This window comes from Cuculus canorus, chromosome Z, assembly GCF_017976375.1.
Source record: "Cuculus canorus isolate bCucCan1 chromosome Z, bCucCan1.pri, whole genome shotgun sequence".
NCBI lineage: Eukaryota > Metazoa > Chordata > Aves > Cuculiformes > Cuculidae > Cuculus > Cuculus canorus.
The window spans coordinates 19,366,065-19,392,232 of NC_071441.1; the positions used below are offsets into that span (position 1 = coordinate 19,366,065).

At 38.3% G+C, this 26,168-nt stretch overlaps 1 protein-coding gene across 3 annotated transcripts in view; it reads left to right on the forward strand.

The window, feature by feature from the left end:
- UHRF2 (ubiquitin like with PHD and ring finger domains 2) overlaps nucleotides 1–26,168 on the forward strand; it is an 88,028-nt gene that overhangs the window by 51,334 nt on the left and 10,526 nt on the right. For all 3 annotated transcript variants that reach the window (XM_054054844.1, XM_054054845.1, XM_009571620.2), the window contains exons 5-10: nucleotides 477–586; nucleotides 6,901–7,087; nucleotides 11,159–11,282; nucleotides 11,671–11,778; nucleotides 15,716–15,820; nucleotides 25,074–25,180. In XM_054054844.1, the coding sequence (XP_053910819.1) occupies nucleotides 477–586; nucleotides 6,901–7,087; nucleotides 11,159–11,282; nucleotides 11,671–11,778; nucleotides 15,716–15,820; nucleotides 25,074–25,180 (741 nt within the window). The remainder of the gene's footprint in view (nucleotides 1–476; nucleotides 587–6,900; nucleotides 7,088–11,158; nucleotides 11,283–11,670; nucleotides 11,779–15,715; nucleotides 15,821–25,073; nucleotides 25,181–26,168) is intronic.

Sequence of the window (26,168 nt, forward strand, 5' to 3'; positions counted from 1 at the left end):
TTGAAGTTCTCTGTTGCTTTTTTCATGCTGTGGGTTCTAAGTAGCGTCTGTTATTGTGTCTTGTAAATCAAGTTTCTTGTTCATTTCTGACACTATACTTTTACTATGATGTCTGATATGCTGTATCTGAGAAGGTATGATTTTGTCTGGTTTGCTGTGTTCAACAAGCAAAACATTTTGAGGTTTTAGATGTAGAATTACAAAGTTATGGATGGCTGTCAATAAGGACACACTCAGTTGCCAGGTAGTCTGAGGGTAATGGAGTAGTCTTTTCTTTCTATGAATTTTAAATATGTATTTTATTTACCGAGAAGTTACAGTACTACACTAATTGTTTTTTGTTTGAAATGAAATTAAGTATCATATTAGTAATAAGAAAAAAATGCTTTAGCCCACTGCTTAGGGTTCATACAGTACAGAATCTAGACCTGAGGAACTACATTGAATGCTTCTCTTTATTCTTTTTTGTTTTTCAGAGGCCCAGAAGACACAATAAATGATTGTAAAATCCTTTTTATAGAGGAAATGTACAAGATTGAAAAACCAGGAGCTTATCCTTTGACATTTGGGGATGGAGATTTCAAAAGTACGCTTTTTTATTATTATTTGAATAAAAGTACAAATTGAATTATGTTTCTTTTGAAAAAATAGAAGGATAAGCATGCAGAGGTAATGCTAATTGATTTGTGTGCTCAGGAAAGCAATAACAGGATCCTTTTTAGATCTCTGTTCCGAAATTAAGGTAGGGCGGCTCTGTTTCTTGACATAGTCAAGAACTGTTACATCTTAGTACTTTCAGTTGTAGGTAGGGGAAAAAAGGAACAGCTGGTAATGTTCTAAATGAGCTGTGTGGAATGAGTTTTATAGTCTCAGTTAAGTTCCTAGGCAGGTGTCCAGCTCACCAAAACTGCTATTGCAATTGTCATGTCATTTAAACTTTTAATACATTAATAAATGCCAAAGATAGAAACAGTCTGTAGTGATGCACTTGTCATTATGTCAGAATTAAAAAAAAAAAAAAGAAAAGATAGGAAAATTTGTGGCAAAGCTGCTTGTACCATGGCGTAAAAAGAAAGGGTTAATTAACATTTAGACTATTAGGTAGCACTGCATGACCCTTGAAAAAAAATAAATGTGCCATACCTCCTCATCCTCTCCACTACCACAGGAAGAAGTTAGTAGTGGCTTATCCAAAAAGCATTAAGACAGTTTATCCAAACTTTGAATATCTATTAAAGTTGCGATATATATATACACACACATATATATGTATATATATATTTATGATATCAACACTGAGAGATTGGACTGCAGATCTACTAATAAATATTAGGTATTATATTTTAGACTCCTGACTCCAAGACAGTTTTTCAGAACCATTGTATGTAGCTCTTAGTGCAGAAGTACTAGTCTGCTTACTCTCTATTTGCAATCCAAAATATCACTGTTTTTCAGATGAGAAAATACCATTTGCTGTGGCATTCTTGAAAGTAAAAATGTGAATTTCTGTAATGATCTCAAAATTAATCTTTCATTATTAAAGTTAATCATCCAGCCTACTTATATCTTCTTGGTCACATCAGAGGGTTTTTGTAGCATCTTAAAATATGTTCTTATTTTAGAAAGATTGTAGTATGAGAAATTTAAAAATGTACATATACTACTTTGCATTTAGATACCTACTAATGTACTTATTTACTTACCAACTTGCCAATAAGTGTAATTGTTCATGAAACTTTCTAAAGGGCATATCAACTTACTACAGTTCTTTTTTCGCAGCTACTGTGAAGTGAATTAATTTTTAAAATTATGTGTGTTTAAGGTATGATTACTGTTTTGTTGACTATGCATAATTATCTACAGAGGCACCATTTGATCTGACAAGAGTATGCAATTATTTTGCATTCTGTACTTCTACACTGATTGCCACCTTTATTGTTTCAAATTCAAGCTCTTTGTTTTCACTTACTGCTCTTTTCCCTCCTATTTTGATAGCTGTTTCATTATTTGGAACCTCTTTCTTTAAACTACTTACATATTGCCACCTGGCTAGAGATTTGCACCTCTGTGTGTGTTTTGTTTCATTCTGTTCCTGGTAGTAGCTTAGCAACTACATCATCCAGCTTTCTCATGACCCTGGTGTACATCTGTCTTAGTCCCATGAACTTTTTCTGTGTTCAGGTTCCTCAGATGGTCTAGAACCTTATCTTCTTCTGCAGTGGGAGGGACTTCATTCCATCAGTCCCTACCTTGAAGTTCAGAGACTTGAAATATGTGGGAAGAGTGAAAAATGAGGCACAAAAAGTCCTTGAGGACCTCAGCCATCTGCACGTTGGTTGTCATTAGTTCTACTGTCTCATTTATTGGAGCAGAGAGGGGGATGAAGGGGTGGGTACATTTTCTTTAATCTTCCTTTTATGACCAACACACCTGCAGAAAGTCTTTATTATTCTTCACATCCTTTGCCAAATTCAGCTCCTGAAGTGTGCCTTGACTTAGCCAGTCCCATTCCGACACAACCAGCAAACATCCCTGTGTTCACGGTACATGTCTCTCTTTTCACTGCCTGTGCGTTTCCTTCTTGCCCTTCAGTTTGACCAAGAGGTTCTTGCTCAGCCATGCTAGTCTCCTGCACTTCTTGTCTGATTGCTCACACATGGAAATAAAGAACTCTTCTGTTGTAACAAAAATGTTCTTAAAGAGCTGGCTGCCATTTGGATTAAAAAATTTTCCTCAGTGCTCTCCAGGGATCTCCTGGATTGCCCATAGCTTGCTGTGCAGCTTTTCCAGCAGATGTCGGGGTGACTGAAGTCCTGCAGCTGATCAGAAAATGTAAGCATGATGCTTCCTGCAGCTGAAGTAAGAAGTCTTAATCATCAGGGTCCCCTAGACTGGATGGCTGGTAATAAACACCAGCCATGAGGTTTCTGTTGTTGGCTTGACCTCTAATTTTTACCCTCAGGTTCTTGACCTGTTCATTGCTATTTTCAAAGACAGCTCTGTGCAACCAGTCTGTAGAGGGCAAATTGTCCTCCTTTTCTTCCTTGCCTGTCTCTTCTAAAGAGTTTATAGCCATTAATTGCAGCACTTCAGTCACGTGATTTGTCCCACCAAGTTTCAGTAACTGCAACTGAATCATAGCTTTGCAGCTGCACAGTGGCTTCCAATTCCTCCTGTTTGTTACCCACGCAACTTGCATCAGTGCAGAGATGTTTCAGTTAGGCTGTCGACCATATTACCTTTTTAGAGGAAAAGGCCATTAATTCCTTTTAGGCATTTCACAGGTTTCCCTGTTTGTTCTTAATGTATCTGCAGCCTCTGACTCACTACATTCCCTTCCCTCTCCAAGTCTAGTTTCTTCTACCCTTGAAGATAAAAGTATTCTTCACGGTCCTCCAGAGACAGTAGATACAAACACACTTGGCATTCAAATTCCTCTTTCTTATAAGAAAGTTTGGAGTTTTTCTCCACGGAGATTTTACACTATTATATTATCCAGGTGGATCAAATTTTCTGCAAAGTCTGTTCGGGTGGGATAGCAAATTTTTCCTCAGCAGGAAGGGGCTGCGATTTCTGCAAATGCGTAATTATTATTTTCCTTGCTTTGGAAAAAACCTGCTGGCCACACTTCTTTTGATGCAGCCCAGGATACAGTTGGCCTTCTGGGCTTTGAGCACACATTGCCGGCTCATGTTGAGCTTCTCACCAATCAGCACCCCTAAGTGCTTCTCTGCAGGACTGCCCTCAATCATGTCCTCCCCCATCCTGTATTGAAACTGCAGGTAGCCCCAACCCAGGTGTAGGAGCTCATGAGGTTCGCATGGGCCTACTTCTCCAGCTTGTCCAGGTCCATCAGCATGACATCCTGTCCTTCTGGGGTAACAACTGCACCCCTCAGCTTGGTGTCATCTGCAAACGTGCTGAGGGCACACTCGATCTAGCTGTCAATATCATTGATGAAGATATTAAACGGCACTTGTCCCAGTACGGACCCCTGAGGGACACCACTTGTCATGGATCTCCATCTGGACATTGAGCCATTGACCACTACTCTCTAAATGCAACCATCCAACCAATTTCTCATCCACTGAACAGTCCCCCCATCAAATCCATATGTCACAATTTAGAGAGAAGAATGTTGTGAAGTTGTGTGTCAAAGGCTTTACAGAAGTCCAGATAGAGCACAACCACTGTTTTTCCCATGTCCACTGATGTGGTTACCCCATCATAGAAAGCCCCTAGGTTTATCAGGCACAACTTGCCTTTGGTGAAGCCATGCTGGCTGTCTAGAATCACCTCCCTGTCCTCCATGTCTTTTAGCATAGCTTCTAGGAAGATCTGTTCCATGATCTTCCCAGGCACAGAGGTCAGCCTAACAGGTCTGTAGTTCCCATGGTCATCTTTTCTACCCTTTCTAAAAATGGAGACAATGTTGCACTTCTTCCAGTCAGCAGGGACTTCTCCTGACTGCCATAGCTTTTCAAATATCACAGAGAGTGTCTTGGCCACCACATCAGCCACTTCCCTCAGGACTCTGGGATGTATCTCATCAGGTCCCATAAATCGATATATGTTCAAGTTCCTCAGGTGGTCATGAACCTGATTCCCCCCTACAGTGGGAAGGGCTTTACCCCTCTTGGTCCCCATCTTGTTGTCCATTGACCCAGGAGAGGTGAAGACTGAGGCAAAAAAGTTGTTGAGTACCTCAGCCTTCTCCTTGTCTGTTGATACAAGGTCACCATTTTCGTTCATCAGTCGGGATATGCTTTCTTTAACCTTCCTTTTCTCGTTGATGTACCTGTAGAAGCCCTTCTTGTTAGTCTTCTCTTCCCCTGCCAAGATGAGACCCAGCTGCACCTTTGCCTTCCTGACCCCATCGCTATACAACTGGGCAGCCTCCTTATACTCTTCCCAGGTTCCCTGTCCCTGCTTGCACTGCCTGTGCAGTTCCCTCTTACTCTTCAGTTTGAGCAGCAGGTCTTGACTCAGCCACGCTGGTCTCTTCCCTTTCCTGCTTGATCGCTACATTTGGGCACCGGCACCATGAAATGGCCCCGGCAGTGCAGAGGGCTGGCCCTGGCCTCAGGACAGGAGATCCCTGCGGATATCTCCAGAGCGATGTCCCAGCCAAGAAAAGCACTGGGGATGGAGGGGAGAGGGTGGCGGTGGGCCCGATTCTAGGAAGGATTCTTCACCATGAGAATGGTGAGACACTGGCACAGGTTGCCAAGGGAAGTTGTGGCTGCCCCATCCCTGGAGGTGTTCAAGGCCATGTTGAATGGGGCCTTGGGCAGCCTGACCTAGTAGGAGGTGTCCCTGCCCATGGCAGGGAGGTTGGAACTAGATGAACTTTAAGGTCCCTTCCAACCCAAACTATTCTATGGTTCTAAGATCTGGGGACTGAGTGCTCCTGTGCTTTATGGAAAGCGTCCTTTATTTACCAGCTCTGTTCTGCTTGCTTATTCCTAAGGACTGTTTCTCAGGGCGTCCTACTGACTAGCTCCCTGATGAGTTGGAAGTCTGCTTTCCTAAAATTTAGGGTCCAGACTATATTTCTCCCCTGTTCTATATCTGTCAGGACATTGAACTCCACCAATGCATGATCACTGCAGCCCAGCTGCTTCTGATCTTTACGTCACTATTGAGCTCACTTGCATTGGTGATCATCAGGTCCAGTATTGTATTCCTTTGGGTAGGGGTGTCTATTACCTGAGCTAAGAAATTATCTTCAATGCACTCTAGGAGTCTCCTGGGTTACCTACAGCTTGCTGTGCTACTTTTCCAGCAGATGTCAGGGTAGCTGAAATCCCCCAGTAGGATGAGAGCTTGCAAGCTTGAAGCCTCCAGTAGCTGGAGGAAGAAGGCTCTGTCAGTAGGCTCCCCTTGTTCAAGTGGCCTGTAGTAGACAGGAAGTACAAGGTTCCTTTTCTTAGCTTGGTCTTTTATTCTCGCCTGTCGCTTTCAACCTTTTTTGTGGCTATTTTTCAGGGACAGCTCTTCACACTCTACCCATTTCCTCATATAGAAGGCAAAGATTCTGACCCTCCTTCCTGGTCCATCCTTTCTGAACATTCTGTTTAAGCTCAAATTCACTTCAGTGGCATTTTAAAATATTCTTTCATGCAGGACTTATAACTGAAATGTATTTTCTTTTAATGTTGGAATTCTTTGGGCTGTGATCAAGTTCTCTGCTGAAGTATTCTGTCATTTTTCTGGACTTCCTACTTGTTTCAAGCATTTCTCCTGTAAGTGTTAATTCTGCTATAAGTATTCAGTGTTTCTTCCTTCTCCTCTTACATATCTATTTCTGCTTTTGTATGAAAGCATTTTTTCCCTGATTGAAGAACCAATGCCAATGGAGTTTATTGATCCAAATTTCTAAGTGAACCAGAAAAGCAAGTTAGTGTTTCTTTGTGTGCAAACTAAACTGCTGCTGTGAAACAGCTGGTGATTTGGAGTGGTCCGTGCTCTCAGACTACTAATTCTTCCATCCAACTGTAAATTTAATTTAAGGGGAAGGAAACTGTTACAAATTGTAGTTGCATCTTCCTTTGACTGCTACTGGTTACCTAACTGGACTTTCTTCATGGTTATATTTAAGAAGACTCCAACTAGAGATTGTTCAAGCCTTCATGTATACTGAGAGCGGGCAGGTGACGTGTTGGGGATGAGAGGAAAGAAAGTAAGAGAAGCTGCTGATTAGTAATTTTCTTTACCGCTTGTTTATATAGCAGAAGAAATCTCATTAGCCTGGATAGTCAAATACCTCATTGTGAAAAAAACAAAAAAAGAAGTATTTCAAGAGGATAGTGTTCCTGTGCAGAGATGTTTTTTTCTAGTAGATGCAGTAATGTATTTTTGGAAGATATATGATGTTTGACTTTTTGTTTGTTTTGACAGGAAAAAGTGGTCCTGAATGCAAGCACTGCAGGGCTGATCCAGATAAGGAGTGCCGTTTTTGTTCGTGTTATTTGTGTGGTGGAAAACAGGATGCTCACATGCAACTTCTGTGTGATGAATGTAATATGGCTTATCATATATACTGCTTGAACCCTCCCTTAAGCAAGATACCAGAAGATGAGGACTGGTAAATATACAAGGATGATTTATTTATCTATATTACCAATTTATGCAAGGTACCTTTTTGTTATTTGCACCTCATGAAAGACAATATTGAGAATTCTTTTATTTCTGCTGTGGTTTTTTTATTCATCTACTTAATATAAACCTTGTTTTATATTCTTTTAAATCATTCTTAAGTGATTAGTAGTAAGCTTTAATGACCATTATGGAATTTCAAGCTAGTATATATGTGTTATTCATTATGATCAATATGACCTTCTCTGATATTATCTGATCTGATGTGTTTATCAACAGTGATTGTTCCCCAGCCTTTTAATTTTGTTCAAGCTTTACTTCTGGAACAGTTGTCTTATCCTCACCTTTCCCTTTCCCTTCGTCCTCTGTCCCTGTTGCTGCCTCCGTGCCTTTCCTGTATCTTCTTGTTGTCTCTTCTCCAATCGTGTCTCCTGCTGTGAGAAGGCTACCACCTTGCTACTCTTTAATTCTACTGCCCCTGGTTCTGCCAACAGGAAATCCTAGGGGCATGTCATTGTAAAATCAAAATAAGTGTGTTTTGAAGTGAATCTGCATGGACCTTTTGGCAGCCCATTAAGCTACCTTGGGCTCTGTGCTGTTTCTGTCTACTACCTTTCTTTGTAGCTGTCTTCAATTTACACTGTTTATATTTATCACCTGCCTATGACTTACATTAGATGCTAATCTTTTACAAATAGGTCATTAGTAGAACTTTATTCTAACAAAATTTTCCTTTACTTAGACATCAATAAATGTCTAAGATGTCTATAGATACGTTTTTATGGAATCTTCTGATTTTGTTATCAAATTTTGTGGAAATGTACACTTCAAATAAAAAAATCTGTGTAAGTGCTTTGGAAGTTTTAACATTCTCTGGAAATAAATAACTCAGTCTCCTATACCACAGTGGATGCCATAGTAGGCTTGTTTATTTGTCAGTGCTTAATGGTCTGCATGTTTTCTGGAGTATTGTGGGTTTTTTCTGAACTCCTGTGTTTATGCCAAAGTGTGATTTAGTAATTGAGACTGTTAACATTGATAGGTGTTTCTCAGTGTGGCATTTGGCCGCAGGGATACTGTTGTTGGAAGTTAATTTTTTCCCATGAAAATTTTGGATTGGAAAGAGATGTATTTATTCACTGTTCCTGGAGGAACTGCTGGCTTGAAACACTATTTAAAAAGTATTTGCAGTACGTATTAGAAATATGTATGGGTCATTAGAACTAAACACTGGATTCGTTTGAATATTGTCTGTGTGGCTCCTACTTCTTGTGTATGCAAAATGATTATGATGTTTAATCAGCAGTGTTTATTACACAGCCTGTTAATCAGAACTAGCTCCAAGTTTTCTGTTGTCAAGGCAGACTGGTCTTTTGTGCATGACATCATCTTACTTCCCACTAATTGTCAACATAAGTGAATTGATGTCGTGTGTTGGAAACCAGTCTCAACACACAACTGGTTTTATTACTGACTGCAGTCCATTAGCAATTTTCTTAGCTGATTGGACTTGACCTTTGGATATAGCAACTGAGAAGTGCTTTTTTGGCTTCCTTCATTCAGAAAATTCAATGAGACCGTCAGTCTGGAAGTACGTATCTGTTCAGTGTGTCCATTCTTCAGTTGCCCTCTATTCTCAGAACCAGCTCTTGTCCAGTACCCCAGCAACAGTACAAGCCTATCTATTTTCCAGTCTTAGTCACAGGGAAGTTTCTGAGAAATAACATATATATTGTCCAAGTCAGTGAGCGCCTTCCACAGAATTCCCAAATTCTTTTTCCCACCCTGAAAACAATTTTTTCTCTCTGTTTTTTTCTATGCCCGCAAAGGCACAAAGGGTTTGATAGACATGTCAGGATACTCATGCTGAAATCTCACTAGCCATCAGTGTCTCTTTGATTTAGCTAATGTGCCAGAATTATCTTGACCTGCCATGTGCTTCAAATGATTTTATACTTTAGCTGTTAGTGTTCTGGTCTTCACTGGTACACATTATTTTCAAAAGCTTCTTATGAAACATTCTTATGCGTTATCCTACTCCTATTCCAGAGGGCTAGATAGAGAGTTTGAAGAATAGAAATTATTTCAAAGTGTAGCCATTACTGCTCGGATCTCCCTGCCCTCTTCTGATAATGTCACTGTAACCACACTGCATAGTTCCCCAGGACTGTTCTCTCTATAGAAGATTCAGTGCTCTGTAGAGAACCACACATGAATTAAACTGACTGACAATCTGGTCTTTAGAGTAACTTAGATCATAAGTTAAGTGTACTTTTAGACCCTTTCACTTATATTTCTGTCCAAAAACTTGCTTGCAAATTTCCACAAGTAGTAGAAGTCTAACTCATATAATTAAAACGTCATTAAAAATATCTGTCAAGCTTTTAACTTGTTTTTATTTGCTGTGTTACAATATAAGTTTTCAAATTTATTCATGTAAGTAAGTAGTTGCGTCTGTGGATGATGTCACTGAATGGGAGAGGTACTGTTATGGAGCTGGCTTGTGACAGTTTTGGGATACTTAGTAATGCCACTCATGTGCATTCTTAATGCTTGGTTGTATGCAGAAGGAGTGCAGTTGCACTGGGCGAAGCGATGTCTCCAGAAGGGAGGTCTGTGTTCTCCCTTCTTCTTGCATACTCGCAAAGAGCCATGGCTATCTGACCCTTAACTTCTTGATGGATTTTGTTTGGTTTAGGAGTGGAAATATTTCCATTTAGTATTTTTATAGTGCAAAATTTGGCAAACCCTGCAGAGGCTAAGCATACAGTTTGGGAAAGGATGATAGGTTCCTCTTGCAGAGATGCACTCCATATGCAAAGCTTTATTTAATATCCATACAAAACTCAGTTTAAAAAATACTGAGATAATATGGTTTACCCTATGAAGAAGCAGGGAATGACACAGTTAATCCTCCCTGTGTATTTGCATTATGTCATGTTCCTTATTTTAGTTGGTCATTGCATGCTCTTATTTTCAAACAACTGTAATATCATTCAAAATCTTAGTGTTACAGAATTTCAGTGTGTTGTATTATTTTTTTATTTCTTTTTATCTTCATAGTTTCATTGTCTTAATGACATTTATTGACATAGTGAAATCTGTTCCTGCGGACAGTAATACTTCTATTCATATCCACGTACAGAAGTTAATTAATAAACCCAAAACAGTAGTAGTGGTAGTAGTAGTGGTGGTAGTAGTAATTATCTAAACTGGGTTATCAATGTTAAGGTAGATCAGGCTTTCTCCATTAGTGATGTATGGGCCAAACCCAGCCTATGAGAGCCAGAAACACGGACAACTGTCTTCGCATTGGCATTCCTGAAGTAGGATGAAAGCATTACTAGAAGCAGCAAAAGCGCCAGTGTACTCCCTTTCCCTCTGCTGTAGTCACTGCATACTAGTATCTCCTACTTTCCCACCAGAAAGGCTTTGTGCTAGCTGAAATGAATCCCAACACTATATATTTCAAGTGGCTGCAGTGTTGTGGGGTAGGATGTGAGTGAGTGAGTTAGTGAGTGAGTGAGTGAGTGAGTGAGTGAGTGAGTGCACGCACGTGTGTGTATGTTTGTCTACACACATTATATGATAACCTGGCTGTGTTTGACATTTGGCTACCTGCAGTGAAGTTTATTGTACTAGAAACAAAAAATAAGGGTAGAATGGGCAGGACGTAGAAACAAACTATGAGTATTGGTTAGCAGTGTACTCTAATCTCAGCTATCTCCTCCTTTACATGATCTAAATCAAAGAGGGTGCAATGAAGAGAGAATGCAGGAGTCATGGGGGCCTCTTACATATCATGTGAAAAGAATAGTTAAATGTTTTGCCTGTAGCACTCTACCTTCAAAAATATTGACATGCCCTTTTTTAAAAGTAGTCAGTATTTGTTCGTGTTGGGTTCATTTTTTAAGCCATAGACTTCAGCTGCTTAAAACTGCTGTGTGTTTGCTAGCTTGAAATATTCAGTGGAGAACAATAAATTGACACTATTTTGGCTACAAGAAATGTACTGCCATTATTATGAAGTAATTGAGAATTTACTAAAACCTTTTTTTAGGTATTGTCCTTCCTGCAAAAATGATTCTAATGAAGTTGTAAAGGCTGGAGAAAAGCTCAAACAGAGTAAAAAGAAAGCAAAGATGCCATCTGCCAGTACTGAAAGCCAGAGAGACTGGGGCAAGGTAGAGTGTATTTTAGCAATAGCTATTAATCTAATTGTTTATGTATGTGCTACATCCCTAATTCTACTTATATATATATATGCACTACACAAAATTCAGTACTGGGTTGCACAGAGACTAAGACAATGTTAATTCCTGCTCACTATCTACTGGCAGTTAAAGCAGTGGAAGAATTCTTAAAATGAATACAATTAAAAACAAAAAAGCCCAACTCCTGATCCCTCCTCCAAACCCATAAACCATATTTCTTAATTAATATTCCTTTTAACAATTGTTGACATATCTTGCTGTGTTTATTGTAACTATCAGATTTCTTGATACCTGCATTGACTTTGCAAATAGTCTTCAGTATTATAATACTAATTCATTTTGTCTGGTCTGTTTCTAGGGCATGGCCTGCGTTGGTCGCACTAAGGAATGCACTATTGTTCCTTCAAATCACTATGGACCTATACCTGGCGTTCCTGTTGGGACAACCTGGAAATTCAGAGTACAGGTATGTTGTTTCAGTATCAGCTCTATTTGAAGTAATTAAGAAGGATAATGAATGGATTGGACACTAAAATAAATTCAGATTGAGAATTGCCATTTTCACTTGGACTAAATAAAGAAAATATATTATGATTCTAATTTTGGAAGTGATGCTGATAGTGAAGGTTGAAGTATACTGATTTTACAAATGAACTCAATAAGAATTCTATTGTCTTTATGATAAAACGTGTAAAATTCTAAGTTGGATACGTAGTGAATAGAGTTAAGTGTTTTCTGAAGTGTACTTCACATGAAATGATTATTGCACTTAGGAGACGTATGTGGTAGTTTTTAAAAACATTAGACGGTATCCATGTAAATTGGCTCCCTGTTGTGTTTTTTGTTCATACGTAATGGGATGTAAAAATCTTCTTTGAGGCTGATGAACAGCCTAAACCAGTCTAAACCTGTACTATTACTGACATTAGCTGTCCATTAAGCCTTTGCTCTTTCCTGCAGAGTCTTACTTTCTGTTGCAAATATTTCTTAGGCTCTATGGTAGAATAGATTGGTAAGAAAAACTAGCAGAAAAATAATCCCGTGTGAGGCAGAAGGACAGATAGTTTTCCCAGTCCATTTCACAGTTTGGTTGTGTAAGTACTAGTGCCAGTACTAGGAGGGGCAGGAAGAAACATAGCAGGGAGAATGAGAGCTTCATTTTGTGCAAGTACTGATTTTTTATTATTTCTAACTGTCTAGTAATCTATGAACTTACTTCCTTTTAGCCCAGCCATATCTGATAGCACTATTTTTTTCTTTATTTTTTTATTTTTTTTATTGGTTTTTTTTTAGTCAGGGAAATGCATACTTTTCATTTTCAGGCTCAATCAGTTCTTTGTCTCTTGCGTGTGTAAATGATTGCAATTGAATGCTTTCCATCGTATTTGGTAGAATAGAGACTTTTTTTTTTTTCCAAACTGCTTGAGGAGGGGCAAGTCACAAATCAGAAGCCTTTCTGATTTGTTTTCTGAACTTTTCATCACCTGCTTTCTCATGAGAAGAAAACAGAAGTTTTATTATTCAGTTGGTAGAAGAGAACACTCGTTAGGCAATTTTCCTTTGATGGTTGTGTCTTCCAGCACTGTGTGAACAATTCTGGATTTGGAAGGCCATGCAGGTTTTAATGCTGATATAGTTAGCAGCAGGCATTTTCCTCTTAGCAGCAGTTTTCAGTTTCTGTCATTGGTAGAAATCCAAGCTAAGCAGTTGAAACCTAAGCTAGTTCTTTTGATCCTTTCTCATCTTGATGTCCTTTGTCAACACTACCATCAATACAAGCCATAGATGAAGCAAGTTGAATTTGTAGTATAAATTTATGCTGTTCATCATGCCAGTGGTTTTATTCCAAATTACTTGTTTGAGGGGAAAATTCAGTTTTGGTCCATTGGGATATTTCATTGACCTCTCCTATGTTTGAAGAACTTTTTTGTGAAAAAAATTAAAATACATATTCATCTTTTTCTTTGCTTCCAGATTAAGTAAAGCCTTATAAGTAAGATATGTTTCTGAATCACTTACGCAAGCTCAAAATCTCAAAATCAACATTTTTTTCACCGTTTCAGCAACAATATTTAGTTCACCTTTTTCTTAGGAATTCCATTGATAACATAAAGCCAACAGTTTTCAGATCTTTCTAGTGCTAGTAGGAAAAAGGAACAGAATTCGAGCACTGCTTTTGTCAGAAAATTAAGCAGAGATTGCTAATTTATATATATGCGTGGGTGGAGTAGACATCAAAAGGCAATTACCATTTCTACATAATTACTTAATATGGGGTACAAATATTTTTTTTGTTTAAGATTGAAATGTTTTCTACAGAGAAAGTTAAACTTCACTTTGTTTCTCATGCAACTAGTCTTTTGGATGAGAAATCAGTTTATCTCAGCAAACCTATGAGAATTTAGAGACTGTAGTTTCTTTCTTTCTGATTTGCTTAGTTTTTTTATGACATGAACTCTCTTTTCCCTAGAAGGAAATTGACTAAGTATTGCTTCTGGAGACAGCATCTGAAGAGCATCTTTGGCATGAATTACTTACCAGAATTCATCTTTGGGGTGAATCACCTACCAGAAACCTAAATTTAATTGATAAAACGTGGAAATGAAAGAAGGGAGGGAGGAATGAATGAAAGGATGTTTGATACAGCAGCAAAGAGGAGCGCACTAGTGCGGCCTTTTTATTCAGCATACTCGTAAATGGTCTGAAAAATTTGGCAAATAGCTGATAAAGTTAGGTGAGAGTGCTAAGTTGTTGTGGATAGTAAATGTGGGGTGGGGAACAGTTCTAACTATATAATTTGTAATGGACTTTCATCTACCTCTTCTTGTTATCATTTAGGAAAGACATCTTCTAATAGCTAATTTTGAAAATATGTAATCTTAATAACCAATAGTGATAAAAACCCGAATAAACTATTAAATTATTGTGAAATGAAGGGTCAGGAAAATAAAATAGATAATTATGAACAACAGTTAGGATGATTAGAGGAATGAAATGGTTTCCACTCAACTGGAAAGACTTTGTTCTGGAAGAATGTTGAAAATGTGGTGTAGTGTAGATGGCTGTAAAATTATGTACAGTATGAGAAAAGTGATAAGGGAGCAGTATACATATTTTTGTAACGCTAAAAGTGGTCATCGAAAATAAAAGCTCAGCTGCCCACTTCAAAATGAACAAAAGTAGTATTCATTCTTATGACAAGTAGTACTACTGTGAGCTCTTCTCTTTGGGTGCTATGGATCCAAAAATATTAAGTAGTTTAGGCAGTCTGAGCCACAGACAACTGGATGCTGAATAACTGTGCAAGAATGTACCATTGTGTTCTTGAACAGTTTTCAGCTCTTGCTTGTTGGAAACAGCATTTTGGGGCAGCTGGACCTTTACTCATGTGTTGAGTTGTATTATGGAAGTACAAGACTCTAGCAGAAGAATGTAAACTTTCATGGAATTTGCTTGAAAATGTGTATTGGGAAAAGGAGTTCAGGAGTGGGAGAAGCAAAAAAAAAAAAAAACTGGAAAATCAGGGTCTGAAGGAAGATATGAGGGCAGAAAGAAGGGTCCTAATTGATTTTCTGCTGGAAGCCTTCATTCTACCAATAGTATTTTTGGCATCACATTCTGAGACAATACATTATTTGCTATGTAGCCTCTTTCTGATTCAGAAAGGTATTTTTTTTTTGTTTGGTTTGAGTTGTTATGTTTTTTAAATATAATTTGGTAGTTTGAAACAAGGATCAAAGAGATGGATATTAAATAAATTTTTGTGGGAGTGATGTTCAAGCACACTTTAATGATCTTGCTAGTTTATGGTACAACTGCAACTCTCAAGTTGTCTGCAGTTTAGTTGCACATTCATTATCAGAGCGTTATTCTGGTTGGAGAACTAGCTTATGATCCATATGCTGTTGCAATGTTGTCTTCTGTTTCCTAAGACAGAGAATATTCCTCTGAGCTGGTCATATTGACAGTATATTACCTTAATAGTACCTGGCATAATGATCTTTACGTGTATCACTGTGATCTTAGTTGCTAAAGAATTGTAAAATATTACCAAACTGGCAAATCTCCATCTGCTTTGGATTGTTCTAAATGACTGTGCAAGTTGGAGTATAGCAAGGAATACAGTCTTAAATACTGCCTGTATGGAGATTTTTCCCAAAGAACTTTACAGCTTCCATTGTCACCACTGTCCTACATTGTCCTTGCATTTTTTTGGGTGTCTTTGCATTTGGCTTTTCTTCCTGAAAAACGTGGAATTCTCACATTCAATGGCAGTCTTACATTATCTGTTTACACAGACATCCTTGTACAATATTTTAAGCAGAAAGTTGATAGTTAAAAGTGACTGTTGGTAGCTGGTTGTTTGAAAAAAATGCCACAAACTGACTTTTTTCTATTACCAGGTGAGTGAAGCAGGTGTTCACAGACCACATGTGGGTGGAATCCATGGACGCAGTAATGATGGAGCTTATTCGCTTGTATTAGCTGGAGGATTTGAAGATGAAGTGGTATGTCTTTTATACAAGCAATCATTTTGCTGTTTGAATGTTATCAGTGTTTGTAAAGTTGGAGATAAGTTTGTCATTGATCCTAAAATTGTTGCTTATGCAAATATGATTGTGGAAAAACCGCTAGTGATAACAGGCTGAGTAGTTTTCAGTATTTTGGGGGGAAATATGTAAGTAAGTCTTTCTTAAAGAATGCTTATGCTCATATTTATGTTCAAGTAAGGTACCTCAATTACAGCTGAATTATATGTTGATTAGGGTAGTTAAATTTCAGTATACTTTTGAAGTCTGAATTTAGTATTAATTAACAATATGATACTATAATTATATACAAATAATGTGGTTTATTTTCTGTTTTGATCATGACATTTATTGCTTTCAAGATAGATAGATGCCTTTTCCTTTGGATTTGTTGTGTTTCTAAATATGTGATACATCTATTTTAATGAAGCAGGAATAAAAGAGACATGTTATTTGATTCCATAAAGTTCTGAAGGTTCTTAACTCCTACCAATGAGCACTTTCAGAACTTCTTAGAAAAGTCTCAGTATCTTGTGTTATTACGCCTGAAGGTGCTGGAAAAAAAAAAATCTGCTTTGATGATAATATCTAAGTAGAGCAAATTAGGCAATTATGATGCTAAACAAAACAGTAACTGAATCCGACTTTCATCTCATGATGTTGACCAACATTAACTTTTGAATAGTTTAATGTTCTCTGCAATTAAATAATGTTCACACAGGGTACATCCCTTCCTGCAGTTCTGATTCATCAAATGGAATTTTGTATAGTGTGTCAGTGATGGATAAAGCAGTAAGCAATCAGTTTTATTTAAAACATGTATAGTTATTAATCACAAGGAAAAAGCACTGGAGAAAGAAATAATCATCTGAAATAGAATCAGAATGCCATGTATTCTTTGCCAACAGCACCTACCCGCTGCTGGTCCTGCAGAGTATTGCCTTGGTGGGAGTCTGTGTCTGTTTTTGAACAAGTCACATTAGGAGGTGCTTGGTGTTGGGTTACATTACTACGTCCTTAGAGTCAACCAGAGCCCAAGCTCTGGGACCCTTAGCCAGTGGATCCTAAGAACACTGTTGCCCAGTAGTTAATCCCTGCTATCTCGGGGTGATGCAGACTCCAGTTTTAGGTTTTGGTGGTGATGCTGATGTCTGTTTATTTTTGTTGCTGTAATTAATCAATTCAAACTATTTAATAAAGTTGATTAGATCCTTTGCATGTCTTTCCCAAGTCACCTAGGTGGTGTTGTGATCATGTGTTTTAGCAGACTCCTAAGTACTGTCATAGTCTGGATGATATGTATAATTTCAGAGGCATAGTTGGGGAGAAATATTGCAGAATATTTGTATGGATGTCAGCTTTTTTGCAGCAATTGTGCGTTGCCTGGATTGAGTATGTAACTGAAAACTGGTGCTTCACCTCACGAAACTCTCTATTTTCAAAAGCTGTCATGTTTCCAAGGTCTAAGTGCCCTGCTGGTTTGGGATCTGGTTAGAGCTCCAGTGTAATGTGAAAGAAATCGAGCATTTCACTATAAGATAGCTACAAAATGTCATCCTTTTCAATCAGAGGTGTTACTTGTCCACTCTTGTTGCCTCCACTACTAAGGACACACTTAACGTAATTTGTAGGGCAATAGCTTTAGTGCTTCTTACCAACATTTCAGATCTGCAGGACAGCTTCTATTTTGCAACAGGCTCCTCTCTTCTTTTCTGTTATTCCATATTGTTAGCTGTCAGTCCACACAAAATTCTAATTAATACTAAAAAATACCTTTCTTGCATTATTTTCTGTATGTCCTGTCACCTCTATATCTGCATTATATTCAGAATTATTTTTACATTCTAAAAACGATTATCTTGTTACACAGATGCTTTTTGTAAGTTTTTTTACTGCTTGTACTACATCTGCCAAAATGGTCTTGTTTACCTAATTGTCAGTTTCTTTCATAATGAAGTGTGGCATCTGTATCTATACTGCTCCTATCTGTGCTTTCTCAAAGTTCTTTTTTAGGACTTTGCATATCTGGTTGTTTTTAAAGCACTGAGGAACTGATTAAACACAATGATAAAGGAAATAAAAGAGAAATTAATATTCTGTCAGGAATATTGCCTTAGGTCAAAAGAAACAAGCCTTGGTTTCTGTTCATGAATTCCTAACATACTGAGATACTTTTTTTCTGGAATTCATACATTTTTCAAGAGGTATTAGTTGTATTAGTGCAATATATGGAGTTTCATCAATCATCAGTAAAATTCTGAAGGATCAACATAATTATACTAGCCTTTGTTGTGTCAAACCATGAGTTTCTTGCTGTATTTCATAGATTTTTCACATGAACACTTCTAAAAATAATTTGTATAAATAATAATTTTTAAGTAAGCATTTACTTAAATATTGGAAATAAGGATAAAATTAACAAATTCTAATTATATGTATAGAGATAAATTATTGTCAAATAATAAGTGTATGTATTTTAGACAGACAATATATTCCTTGCTTTGCTTTTATTAGGATTATAGCAGGCTAATTAAATTACTCATGCAGATTGCAGGATTTTGTGCCCTCAGAAAAACAATCCATCAGTGATTTCCAGCAGATAGTCAAAGGTAATTGTCATTGAAATGTGTTGTCTCAACAAACTGTTGTATCTCCTAAGTAACCTCCCACTACAGAAAAAGGTGTCTTTGACATGAAAAGGTTTTCTGTGTGTTGTACCTTTGGTGAACCTGGTTTGAAGTTGGAACTGATTTTGGACAGCGCCAGAAGATAGTGCATCCAGATTGGGTAGCCTGAATTGTTTAAATATTGTTTAGTTTAAAGTTCTGGAAATCCACCATTTTGGCATGGAACACTGAAAGGAATAAGCAAAACCTCAGAAAGCATGCAGTTGTCTAATCCTTTCATTTAGGAGTTATTTTTATAAATGTTGGCTTACTTTCAGCACTGGTTAGCCACCTTCAGTTATTTCCTGCTTTGAAGCTGTCTTACTTAATGCACTTAATGCAAGGGGGGGGTTATGGATTTATAAATGAAATATGTAATTAGCCCTTTCATTTTAGTTGACACCTTTTATTGCAGTGATAAACCATGAAATTACCAAAAATAAACCAGACAACTCAACAGATAGACCAATTCTGTCAGCTCTTATATGCATATAGACTTCTGAGGCTTTAGTGGAGACGAGTGATGACATAATTTAGTTTCCAGTGTTCTTGCTATTACGGAAAGAAAGTACTCTCAAATGTAATTGTCTGATAGGTAGTATTTGTCTTGGATCTAATAGCTTCATTTAAAAAAGCTTAGTGCTTTTTTATTGTGCTCTGTTGTATTAATAAAATGTTAGTCTTTATTCATCATGTTATACTGAGGTGGTGAAATTTTGAGGTCTGTAATATTGAAAAAGCCAATGAGATCTCTTTTTTGTTCAGACTGAAGCCTGAAGCTTATCGAGAAAATCTGCTTGTGTATATGTTGGAACCAACCTTTGACATCTAAGCGTAATACCGGAGATGTTAACAGGAAGGGAAAATAGTGAGCTGTCTTGAGACAGCTGACGTTTCAGTAACTTGAAGTAGCTAATGGCCCTGCTAACTGCTGCATAAAAACAACCTGTAGAAATGTAGTAGAATGCTTACGTGGAATTTGAAATCTTACTTTTTCCATTCTCCCTTGTCTTTTTGTTACACTTACAACTGAATATATAACAGCAGTGAAGCGGTGGAGTATGATTTAATACAATTGATCATCTGATTATGTTGTATGTTTGAGGCTGAGTGGCTTGTAGTATTAGAGCTTCAGGCTCATCTTCCACTCAAATGCCTCAATATGAGGTACTACTGTGACTGAAGTTCATTTGCTCTGTAACGTGATCAAGCAAACAGGACAGTTAAATAAATTTATGGAGACAACATAAGGAAAAGACATACAGGAGGCATTAAGAGAAGACAATAACAAAGGTCTTGCTAGCTGTTGAAAGAAAGTTTTGCTGCAAGGACATTGAATTAAGCTTTGAAAAGCAGAGGAGAAATGGCATAATTACATATTTAAGGTAAAAAATGGGGAAGAGATAGGAAGAACGAAGAGAAGGGGAAGTCTAAGATTATTCTAATAGCCTTATGGACAATTATTCTGTTTATTAAGGAAGAACATATGGACATCAATAATTCCTTTTACCAAATGTTTTCTTTAACTATTGAATGCAGAGTTTACAGCAGTGTTGGTATCTTAAGCCAGGCCTTGTGATCCTCTTGAGAAAAAATAATTTTCCACTCTTACCTGTCACATACAGGTTATTAGTTGAACAATGTTATGGGTAGTAGGTAGATCCAGATCCTGTGTTGTCTATAGATAGAGTTAGAACTCAAAGCTATTGAGAAATTGTCCTCATGTATCATTATTTGTTAAAAGATGCCAAATAATAAGCTGTGTGAATATTTCTAGCATACTCCAGTTCCAAAGTAGAACACCATAACCACAGTGGAAGTAGGTTCCGTAGGTCTCTCATTAGGTCTGTAGACTACCTACTCATCATGGGCCATGTTTGTATCCATATTCATTCCACTCTAAGGACTCTGTCTGTGCTTCACTTAATCTTGCCATTCTAGATTTTCTCTCTCTACAAGCACTTACCTATCCTTCTGAACTTGCTTTCAGTCCTTGTTTAGGAGTTGCTCCTGTATCAGAGTTTCAAACGTCCTTCCCATCCCATTTCTCTTCATGCAGTCCAGATCAGTGCCCTGTATTGCAAGATGTCTGTCATTTTCCTCCAGTTCTGCAAAATGTGTGTCATCGTTACCTGCAATCTTTTTTTTTTCTTTAATATATCTGATGTTAAGTAAGTGTGTGTAGTTATTCTAGGAAGTGGAGCAGAAATTAGACTTCCTTATGCTAAGGGGTGTTAAATTTATGCCTTCTTGCTTGAGTTTTTTTTGCTAAATTCTACAGTGATTTGTTTGATGTTTCTCTGTTATGCCAAAAAAAAAGTCTATTCAAATTTTTTTCCTCATGATGAATGTTCCACCTAGTTGATAAACAAAAGTTTGTGAAAAATTTGTCTTGTCTTGTAAATAGTTTTCTTCATCTTGCATACGTAGTGTTTCTGTCTTTCCTCTATTTTTTTGCATTCTTACATACGTTACTTCAATATTTGTCTCAACATTATGTTCTAAAAAGGGAGAAAAATCACTTTTGAGTTTCAATTAATTTCTGCTTATTCATCAAAAAACTGCCTTAGCATTTTTTTGCCACTCTGCCACAACATGGACATGTAATCATTTTCCTCTTTGTTGTTAAGCTGAAATCATTCTGATTCATGACTTTCCAAAATACATCTTCCTGGTTTTATGAACTTGGCACAAGCTTCTTATTCACTGTTAAAATATAATTGTTTGAATGGGTCTGGTTCATCCAGAAAATCCGTCCCTGTTTTTATTATCACAGTCATCCTTGGCAAACACTGAAAAATTAAACATAGCTCAATTCTATGATGCTTTATTTCATCCCATTTATTTGATATCCTTTCTTAGTAAATAGTTCTTGCCTTGTCAGTCTTCCATACTTTTGCAGTTTTTTCATATATTGTCCTCATACAACATCATTCTATTTCTGCTATTTTTTAGAGATTAATTGAGCAGAATAAGTAGACTGTTCTAAGAAATGGTATACCAGAGTTTACACATGACGTTTTTAGGTTTTGAGTAATTTTTTAACTTCATCGCACTTGCTTGTTTTTATGTCTAGATAAGTGTTGAACACAAAATATACTGCAGCAGAATTTCTGTTAGATTTTCCCTACACACAAAGAAATATAATTTCTATAATTAACCTATGGCCTGGTTCAACCAGCATTTCTCTTTCTAACTTTATCCTTTTTCTGCTGCTGTCAGCCATGAAATATCTGTAAAAGTCTTACAGTGGATCCTTAATAATGTCAGACTTTTAATAGTGGTAAGAAAATGACTGAATTTTACTACTGTGTACAAGTATGTTTAGATTTTTGCTATAAAAATTCACATTATTTTCCTATTAAGTATTTTACTTCTACTGTTGCTTCATGCTTTGCTCAAAATCTGCTTCTCCAAAGAGATATCAAATTAACTGTATTTGTAGAAGATATATATTTCTAAAAATACTTGAATTTGCCAAGAGTAATATGAATTTCTGTGAATATTTCCTAAAGACAATAGTAATACTGGCTTTACCTATAGATATAGATTTTGCTTGTTTTTGTGGCCATGGTAAAAGATTTTATCAACCTTCCTTCAATTTAAAGAAAGATATACATAGGAGATATGCTACAGAATTATATCAGTTTACAAAATGTGAATCACTAAATCAGTTTAAGCTCTTACTAGTTCAGAGGACTGAAATTATTATTGCATTAAAGCAGCTGCCTTTCACATAAGGCAGAGGTGTTTGTACTTATTAGCACTTAGCTCCTTGCAGAAGTTGAAAAGATCTTCCAAGATATTTATTATGTATTTGACAAATATGACATTCTTGTAAAGTAAATGAAAGCTCCAGAGCAAGTAACCACTTTCTAGAATGTGTTCCCTTCCTAAAAAAAAAAAAAAAAAAAAAAAAAAAAAAAAATTTTCAAAAACAGCTTTCTAAAATGTGAGAAAGGCAATTTTTTAAGTAGAATTTTCTGGTGAATGTGTTACCACTGGACCAGTAGCTTTGTGCTGGAACAGCTATTGTGGAAGAACAGTGATGCTGAAATTAAAAGCACACCTTTTCATAGAATCCCTAGGTTGGATAAGACCTTTGAGAACATCAAGTCCATCCGTACCTCTCCACTACTAAATCTCATCCCTAAGCACTTTATCTACTCGTCTTTTAAATACCTCCAAGGATGGTGACTCTACCACCTCCCTGGGCAGCCTCTGACAGTTCTTAAGAAGTTTTTCCCTAATGTCCAATCTGAACCTCCTCCCCAAGCCCTGGGCAGCACCACTTGTGACTGGCCTCCAACTGGATCTAACTCCATGTACCACCACTCTTTGGGCCCAGCCATCCAGCCAGTTTTTTACTCAGCAGAGAGTGCGCCTGTCCAGGCCAATGGTAGCTAGTTTCCCAAGTAGGATACTTTGAGAAATGGTGTCAAAGGCTTTACTAAAGTCCAGGTACACTGTATCCACAAACTTTCCCTCATCCATCAAGCAGGTCACTTTGTCATAGAAGGCAATCAAATTAGTTTGGCAGGACTTGCCTTTCATAAACCCATGCTGACTGGGCCTGATCACCTGGTTGTCTTCTGTGTGCTGTGAGACAGCACTCAAGGTGACCTGCTCCATGACCTTTCTTGGCACTGAGGTCAGACTGACAGGTCTGTAGTTTCCTGGATCCTCTCTAACCCTTCTTGTAAATGGGTGTAACATCTGCCATTCTCCAGTGCAATGGAACTTCCCCACTCAGCCAGGACTGGTTGAAAACTGGTTGGTTGGCCGAGCCCAGAGAGTGGTGGTAAATGGAGTTAACTCCAGCTGGAGGCCAGTTACAAGTGGGGTTCCTCAGGGCTCAGTACTGGGTCCAGCTCTGTTCAATGTCTTTATCAATGACCTGGGTGAAGGCATTGAGTGCACCCTCAGCAAGTTTGTGAATGACACTAAGCTGGGTGGAAGCGTGGATCTGCTGGAGGGTAGGGAGGCTCTGCAAAGGGATCTGAACAGGCTGGACCGCTGGGCTGAGGCCAATGGCATGAGGTGTAACAAGGCCAAATGCCGGGTCCTGCACCTGGGGCACAACAACCCTCTGCAGTGCTACAGACTGGGGAAAGAGTGGCTGGAGAGCTGCACGGAAGAGAAGGACCTGGGGGTGTTGGTTGACAGCCGACTGAACATGAGCCAGCAGTGTGCCCAGGTGGCCAAGAAGGCCAATGGCATCTTGGCTTGTACCGGAAACGGTGTGACCAGCAGGTCCAGGGAGGTTATTCTCCCTCTGTACTCGGCACTGGTGACACCGTACCTTGAGTACTGTGTTCAGTTCTGGACCCCTCACCACAAGAAGGATGTTGAGGCTCTGGAGTGTGCCCAGAGAAGAGCAACGAAGCTGGTGAGGGGGCTGGAGAACAAGTCTTATGAGGAGCAGCTGGGAGAGCTGGGGTTGTTTATCCTGGAGAAGAGGAGGCTGAGGGGAGACCTTATTGCTCTCTGCAACTACCTGAAAGGAGGTTGTGGAGAGGAGGGAGCTGGCCTTTTCTCCCACGTGACAGGGGACAGGACAAGGGGGAATGGCCTCAAGCTCCACCAGGGGGAGGTTCAGTCTGGATATCAGGTAAAAGTTTTTCATGGAAAGAGTCATTGGGCACTGGCAGAGGCTGCCCAAGGAGGTGTTTGAGTCACCTTCCCTGGAGGTGTTTAAGGGACGGATGGACAGGGTGCTGAGGGACGTGGTTTAGGAAGTGTTAGGAATGGTTAGACTCAATGACCCAGTGGGTCCCTTCCAACCTAGTGATTCTATGATTCTATGACTACTGGCAGATCATGGAGAGGGGTTTAGCAAGCACCTCCACCAGCTCCCTTAATGCCCTCAGGTGGATCCCATCTGACCCCATAGACTTGTGTCTAATTGGCCGAGCAGGTCTTTAAACATTTCCTCATAGATCATGAGAGCTTTGATCTGCTTCCTCCCTGTCTTCTGGCTCAGAAGGCTGAGTACCCAGAGAGCATCTTACTTTGCTATTAAAGGCTGAAGCAAAGAAGGCATTAAGTACCTCATCCTTATACTTTGACAGTAATGTCCCCCCTGCGTCCCGTAAAGGATGGAGTTTGGTTTTGGCCCTCCTTTTCTTGTTGATATATTTGTAGAAAGATTTTTTATTATCTTTCACACAATTGGCCAGTCTAAGTTCTAATTTGGCTTCAGACCTTTTGGTTTTCTCTCTGCATGATCTCACTTCATCCCTGCAGTCCTCCCAACATGCCTGCCCCTTCTCCCAAAGCTGCTGCTGTGCTGGGCAGGAACATGCTGCCCCTCCCCTCCTTCTCCTGAATTTCTCTCCTCAGCTGGATGGAGAGAATGGGGAGTTCTCCTTCGTACAAGTCATGCCTGCCTGTTGGGTCTGAGACAAGGAGCATAGAGTGTTATTGCTGTGGTCAATCTCTCTCATGCCTTGGGGTATAGTTTGTCTGAGTAAATAGAACAAATGAAGTTGCTTTTTTTTTTTTTTTTTTTAAACTGAGTTGCTTTACTTTGGACTGTTAAAACAAAGTATAATCTTCTTGTACAGGATCGAGGAGATGAATTCACTTACACTGGGAGTGGAGGTAGAGATCTTTCTGGCAATAAAAGAATTGGAGAACATTCATTTGATCAGACTTTAACACACATGAATAGGTAAGTTTTGAAGGTAAAATTAAAAAGTATTCCAAAACAAGGAGCTGGATTGTAGTACTTTAATTTAAAACTATCATTTTGGGATGTTCATTTAATCTGTATATGTTGCTTTTGTAAACAGTGGTGCATCTTGCTGCTAAGAGGCATTTTTTCAAGCATTATGTTTTGTTGATTTAAAAATACACTTGCATCTCAATGGAACATTGCTATGTTGGTGGTGCAATACAAGTAGTGTGGTAGAAATTGTCCTACAATTTCCTTCGGAGGACTGTTTTAAGTTAATGAAAAGTTTGTCAAAACTGTTGGGTCTAAGTTTTCTATTCTGAGTTTCTTTTTAAGTTTCTTCTTCAATAGTTAAATCAATTAGAAAATTTAAAGTAGTAAGAAAGCTTGTTCATTTTCCCATGTTAAGAGAAATCTTTGCTGTTTTGCTGGCCTTTTCTTCCATCACTGTTTTCTGTGTAAAGCAGGTCCTTGAAAAAGAAGATATATGTTTAAAAGATGAATTAAACAACTGCTTGAATTGGTTTTATGTCCTCTAAAAGCCTGCCTGCACAAAGAGTTCTCCGTCCCTTTCTGTTTCTAGGAGTATAATCTCTGCTAGGCAACTGACCACTTGACAACTGTGGGTGCTGAGATTGACTGAGACCTTTTCTTTGCCAGATCTGCTTTTAGATATGATGTGCTGCTGTAAAGGAGAGCAGAGAGGGATTCTTTCAAGCTTTTTTGTGGTACTTAGAAGAGACAGAGGCAATGCCTGACTTGGCTGCTGAGAAGGGGAGTGAGGGACAGAGGGAGAGAGGACATGATGTGAAAGAACAAGAAGGAGGAGGGAAGGAAGTTGTAAGTAGGTTTAAGCAATACATTTACAAACATTTAATCTCAGCATTTTTGCAAATGAGCAATCCACTGGCAAAACTGCTCTCAGTTACTGTCTTTGAGATAAGTTTTCAAGCACTTTGATGCTGCAGATTATGATGTAGTTGAA